Raw genomic sequence first — 6,074 nt, forward strand, 5'->3', positions numbered from 1 at the left:
TGACTTACATAGTTTGCACTGGCTAGTTAGTCCCTCTGCCTGGAAAACATTTCCTTCAACTGTATTGCTTGGCTAATGCCCTCACTTCCTTTAGGACATGGCTCAGATTTCGTCTTCTCCAGGTCTTCCCTGACCACATTGCTTAATACACAGTCAATCCTTTCCACCCTCCTCTCCTTCCTCCTCCTCTTCCAAACCCTCTAACTTTCTCTACTTATTTATTTTTTTTATATAGCTCTTATCACTTTTTTTTTTTTTTTGGTCATGCCCACAGCACACATTCTCAGGCTAGGGATCAAACCCATACCACAGCAGTGACAATGCCAGGTTTTTAATCACTAGGCCATCAGGGAACTCCTCTTATCACCTTTTTTTTTTTTTTTTGGTCTTTTTAGGGCAGCACCTGTGGCATATGGAGGTTCCCAGGCTAGGGATCAAATTGGAGCTTCAGCTGCCGGCCTGTGCCACAACCACAGCCAAGTCAGATCCAAGTCACATCTGCAGCCTACACCACAGCTCATGGCAACGCTGGATCCTTAATCCACCAAGTAAGGTTAGGTATTGCACCTGCATGTTCATGGATGCTGGTCAGATTTGTTTCCACTGAGCCACGATGGGAACTCCCTCGTATCACCTTTTAACATTCTATCTATCTATCTATCTATATTTTTCCTTTTTAAATTTTTTTTAAGGCCACACCTGCAGCATATGTAAGTTCCTGGGCTAGGGGTTGAATGGGAGCTGCAGCTGAGGCCTACACCATAGCCACAGCAACACCAGATCTGAGCTGCATCTGCAACCTACACAGCAGCTTGCAGCAATGCCAGATGCTTAACCCACTGAGTGAGGCCAGGGATCGAACCCACATCCTCAGGGACACTATGATTGCTTCTTAATGTGCTGAGCCACAACAGGAACTCCATGCACTATATTTCTTATGTTTATTTCTTCATTGCGTTTCTGGTGCCTCCTTCCCCTCTAGTATATAAGCTCTCTCAAAACAAGAATCTGTTCACTGATGTATCCCAAGGATCTCATAGTGTTAGGTACAATAAATATTTGCTGAACAAATGAATAAAAAATATGGATAATAATACCTACTCTGAAAAGTTATTGAGGAGTTCCCTTGTGGCTCAGTAGGTTAAGGATCTGGTGTTATTGCTGCAGCTTGGGTCACTGCTGTGGCTCAGGTTTGATCACTGGCCTGGGAAGTTCCACATGCGGTGGGTGTGGCCAAAAAGAAAAAAGAAAAATAAAAATTTATTGTAGGGATTAAATAACATACAGAGATCTTGACAACACAGTGGGTGGATCCCAACAAATGTTAGATCCCTACCTTCCTTCTCTCTTCCCCAAATATCTTCCCTAGTTGCCTCTTACAGTCCTGCTCCTTCCCTCCTCTCCAGAAATTTTCACCATTCTAGTCTCTTCTTTGAGCTTAATCCAGGAAAATCCACCAAAAGGCCATAGATGCACAGATTCATCTGAGACCTGGGAGACCAGCTTTACCCATTGCCACAAGTGTTTCCCATATTGGAAAATTGTCACCCAGAGAAGCAGATAGCCTGAAGAGATGGGTAGGTAAATGTTTTTCTTGTTAGAGCTGGACTTAAAAGTCAACTTTATTGAGGGATAATTTACACACATGAAAATATATATATATTTTAGTGTACAATTGGATGAGTTTTGACAAATATATAAATAACTTGGGGTGAAGGGCATTAAGGTCATCTGGGATTATGCCAGTTCAGGGATTTAGCAGAGGTTTCCTGGCTAGGAAAGAAAACAACACCAAGGCTCTTGGGATATATATCTAAACAGGGACAAGTGGAGGCAACAAGGGACAACACGAGATTTTTCCTGGGGTCTCAGTGCACCAGGATCTGGACCTCCTCAACGTCTGGCAACTTCGTGGCCCCTCTTGGTCCTCCTGAGGGAGTGAGCCAGCTCCCTTTCACACCAGTCTCCACCAATCTCACGTGTATAGGCCAGGAGGGGATACCTAGGGCTGAGTAAACCCTCTCCTTTGCCCCGGAATTCTCCTGCCCTCAATCACGGCCCCCATCTCTGCCCACAGACTGGGGGAGGGGGTGCACTCCAGCTTGCGGCAGCCAAGCTTCTCCGCTGCCACAACACCCACAGGGCCAGATTTCCTCTCCATCTTAGTTAGAAACCGGCTTCGGGTCCGCAGCAGTGCAGCGGCGGGGGAGAAAAGCAAAAGGGCTGCGCCCGATTTTGGCTTCGGGAATCCCCCTTCGGTTCAGCCATCCTCTCGTCCTCGGGGGCTCTTGGCGCGATCGGCTGAGCCAGCCCAGCAACCGGGCGCTTTCTTCCGCCCCTTTGCATCTAAAACCCTCTAAGAGTTGCAGGTTTAGCTTCACTTAGAGACCTACGACTCTGAGTTCAGGATAGGTGGAAAAACTGAGGCAGGGCTGTGGACTGTAGCAGTGACGGGTCAGAAGCTGGCCGTAGACTTTCTTCCCAGAACCCGGAGAGCCCCTTCCAAAAGCCCAAAGAGGTGCATGCCAATCCAAGGGGAAATCGCTGGGGTCCGCGCTAACATCTGAAGAGGGAAGCGCCGCCCACGCGGCTGGGAAATCTCAGGAGTGGCGCTGGCTGTGGGTGGGGCCGGGGGTGGGGTCCTGGCGGAGGGCGGGGCCGACCTGGGCTACCGGGTGTGCCAGCCTAGCCGTGCACAGCGGAGGTGGTGGTGGCCCTCGTCTGTGGCTCCCGTTCTACTTGCGCTGGACCTCGCAGCTATGGAGGGACCCCAGGAGCTTCTGAGTGGGAAGCTCCGGCTCTGCTTCACCCCGGCTGCCCGGACCAGCCTCCTGCTGCTCAGACTCAACGACGCTGTGCTGCGGGCGTTGCAGGAGTGTCAGCGGCAACAGGTACGGTCGGCCCCTGGCCCCATCCTCTCTAGCTCCCACCCCTCGGAAGATAGGGCCTCAGCCCGCGCGACCCTGGAGGAGGGACCTGGGGATAGCGAGCAGCATCCCCAGGCTCCCTGCTTCCCCACCCCTTCAAAGTGAAGCCCCAGAGGCAGGTCCCCTAACCCCACCCCCAACCCTGAACACCCGACGCCGGATCCTGGGGACGCTGCTTCACCTGCGCTTAGCTCGCATCTTTGCTCTCCCCGCAGGTTCGTCCAGTGATTGCTTTCCAGGGCAGCCGAGGGGTAAGTGCGGGCCTGTGGTGTGTGGAGGTGGAGTGCTGGGAGAAACAGACGTGGGCGCCAGGATGGTACCGTCAGGGCGGGAGGCTGAGAGGAGTCACGGTCTGAAGAAGTTTCGAGAACTGAACCCCAAATGGGGCGAGGGGGCTGCTGGGGTTGTGGTCCCAAGAGGCTTCGGTTGAAGAGACTGCGTCTCTCAGCCTCCTGAGGACTCAGGCCCAGCTGCACCTGGTGAGCTAACGAGTCCCGTGGGACCCATCTTCAGTCTTAGGCGGGCTCAGGGAGAAACGGCATTGGCAGGATGGGGAGGAACTAACTTTCATGGGGTTTACGGTCTCCTTTCACCCACAGTATCTGAGGCTCCCAGGCCCTGGCTGGTCCTGCCTCTTTTCCTTCACAGTGTCTCAGTGTAACCAGGAGGGTCCTGGTGGTGGCTTGGACCTTGTGTGCCAACGCTTAGGCAGGTAAGGGGGAACAGGTAGCAGGTAAGAGTTTATGGAAAGTCCGGGAAGGGGATGTCCAGAGGCGTGTAAAAGAAAGTTCTCCACTCCCTTGGTTTGTTTGTTTTGTTTTGTTTTTCCGCCATTGCTTTCCAGATCTGGGCCTAGCCGCCTCCACTGCCTGGGTTCACTCAGGGAGCGTCTCACTATTTGGGCAGCCATGGATTCTATCTCAGCTCCATCTTCAGTTCGGAGACACAACCTGACTGAAGATGCCAGAGATCATGAGAGCTGGCGGAATGTGGAAGACTATTCTGGAGGAGACACAGTCTCAGAGCCACAGATGGCACTAGAAAGGGTGAGGCCAGAAACAGAAGGGAGTTGGGATAAGGTGGAGCAAATCCTGAAGCCCAGGGAACCGAGTGCCCCTGCCACTTTCCCTGCCAGGTGCCAGCCCCACTGGCAAGCAGCCAAGGACAGTCACTCCCAGGATCCTCAAGGGAACACATGGCACAGTGGGAACTGAGGTACTTGGGGCAGGGTGGGACTAACCAGGGAAGCCTTGGTATTGTCTTCCTCATCTCCACCCTGAATACTCTAATAAGAGATCTAGCCGTACCTCCTACCCTGGGCTTCAGCTCTCCCATTCCAAATATCCTAGGAACCAAACCCATCTTCCAAACAGAGAGCTTGATCAGGCACTGCCTTCATCTGCTAGCCAGAAACATCTGGACAAGGTAAGTTGTAATTGCAAGGGTTTTTCAAGGAGAGCTAGGTCCAATGAGGCTACGATTTAAAAATTGGGAGACTTCATTTTCATGCTTCCAGAGCTCATTATGTGGAAGTAATTTTCAAAATAGGGGTAGGAGGCTTCTGGCTGTTCCTGTGACAGAGATATTTTGCCCAACAGAAAAGGCCAGCACCTGCAGGTACTGTAGAACAAAAAGAAAAGAGGCTCAGAACTCTGCCGCTAGCTCCAAGTCCTCTACAAGGGCTGCCCAGGCACAACCTACAGGAGGTAGAAGATTGGGAGCAAGAAGATAAAGGTGAAGACATGGGTACCAGGCTGGAGGATAGTCCCTCAGTTCAAGCAGGTCAGTTAGTGAGAAGAGGGTGAAACTGCAATAGCAGTGGGTGGTGGTGGGGAGCCTATCATCACTTTCATGTCTTGCTTCCTTTCTAGACTCTGAATCCCCAAGCCCCGAAGAGGTACCAGATTACCTCTTGTGAGTGCCCTGCCATTTCCAATTTGATCAAGCTTTTTGCCTGAGATATTAAGATAAACTTCCTGGGAGCTGGAAGCTTTGGGGGGTAATGATATTGAAGGTGACAACTCTCTGTTCCTGGCAGGCAATACAGGGCCATCCACAGTGCAGAACAGCAACAGGCTTATGAGCAGGACTTTGAGATAGACTATGCTGAATACCGTATCCTGCATGCTCGTGTTGGGGCTGCAAGCCAAAGGTTCATAGAGTTGGGAGCAGAGCTGAAGAAAGTTCAGAGAGGAACTTCAGAACACAAGGTAAGGTTTGGACCCAGGCTGGCTTTCAAGCTCTACTGGCTCTAAACTCCCTACTAAGTGCCCATAGGCCTGTTCAAGGACCAAAGTGACAAGGAAGGCTGTTTCAAGAGAAAAATTAGTCTGAATAATTTGGTAGAATGTGAAGTTACTTCCCTCCCCAGCAAAACTGGAGATTTTGGTTTTTTTTCTCAAGGTTAAACTTGGTGCTAACATTTTGTTTCAGGTGCTGGAAGAAAAGATAATCCAGGAATATAAAAAGTTCAGGAAGGTAAGGCCAGGCCTGGGAATGGTAGCAAGAAGGTGGAACTGGTTTTTTTTTTTTTTTTCTTTTGACATGGATGTTTTTCCTCTGCAGCGGTACCCAGGTTACAGGGAAGAAAAGAGCCGCTGTGAGTACCTGCATCAGAAATTGTCCCACATTAAAGGTCTCATCCTGGAATTTGAGGAAAAGAACAGGGGCAGCTAAAGCTGTCAGAGGGGTCTTTACCTTCTGCCCAGTGTGATATGAAGGAAGAAAGCAGCTATCAACTAGAGTGCAACTGTCTGCTCTTATTGTTGAGTCAGTGGTGGAAAGCAGGAGAACTACTCTAGATTCTTAAGGTTTGGTTTTCATTACTGCCATACTTAAAAATTTTAGGGCATAGAATGACAGTTGTGCCCAGGAGATTAGGAAAAGTGGAAGAGGCTTGGCTTCTCCACCTTTAGTTCAACCAAGTCATTTTCAAATCCTGAGAAATGACACCATTTTCAGGACAAGATACCTTGAGAATATTAGAATTTACCCGATGTTTTCTCTTAACGATGAGAAATTTCGGTTAAAGAGCTAAAAGGAACTTGTAATACAACTGACTATAATGGGGAAGGGCGTGGGTGTTGCCCATGTAAAGTGAACTGATTTACAAACATGGCTAAAAATTAAAACTGATTGCTTCTATGT

The 6,074-nt window shown here is 49.8% G+C and overlaps 1 protein-coding gene across 1 annotated transcript; it reads left to right on the top strand.

Moving 5' to 3' along the window:
- Positions 1-2,658: 2,658 nt before the first annotated feature.
- ELL3 (elongation factor for RNA polymerase II 3) lies at positions 2,659-6,071 on the top strand. The gene is made up of 11 exons (XM_047766504.1): positions 2,659-2,891; positions 3,143-3,178; positions 3,527-3,639; positions 3,772-3,973; positions 4,063-4,142; positions 4,277-4,352; positions 4,526-4,709; positions 4,799-4,841; positions 4,966-5,137; positions 5,361-5,405; positions 5,493-6,071. The coding sequence occupies exons 1-11, from the start codon at positions 2,760-2,762 to the stop codon at positions 5,601-5,603; spliced, it is 1,194 nt and encodes a 397-aa protein (XP_047622460.1). The 5' UTR covers positions 2,659-2,759; the 3' UTR covers positions 5,604-6,071.
- Positions 6,072-6,074: the final 3 nt, after the last annotated feature.

This window comes from Phacochoerus africanus, chromosome 2 (assembly GCF_016906955.1).
Source record: "Phacochoerus africanus isolate WHEZ1 chromosome 2, ROS_Pafr_v1, whole genome shotgun sequence".
NCBI classification, from domain to species: domain Eukaryota; kingdom Metazoa; phylum Chordata; class Mammalia; order Artiodactyla; family Suidae; genus Phacochoerus; species Phacochoerus africanus.

Coding starts and splice junctions, on each gene's coding strand:
- ELL3 (XM_047766504.1), top strand. CDS start 2,760: ATGGAGGGACCCCAGGAGCTTCTGAGTGGGAAGCTCCGGCTCTGCTTC. Junction 3,179..3,526: donor CTTTCCAGGGCAGCCGAGGG/GTAAGTGCGGGC, acceptor TTTCACCCACAG/TATCTGAGGCTCCCAGGCCC. Junction 5,138..5,360: donor GAGGAACTTCAGAACACAAG/GTAAGGTTTGGA, acceptor ATTTTGTTTCAG/GTGCTGGAAGAAAAGATAAT.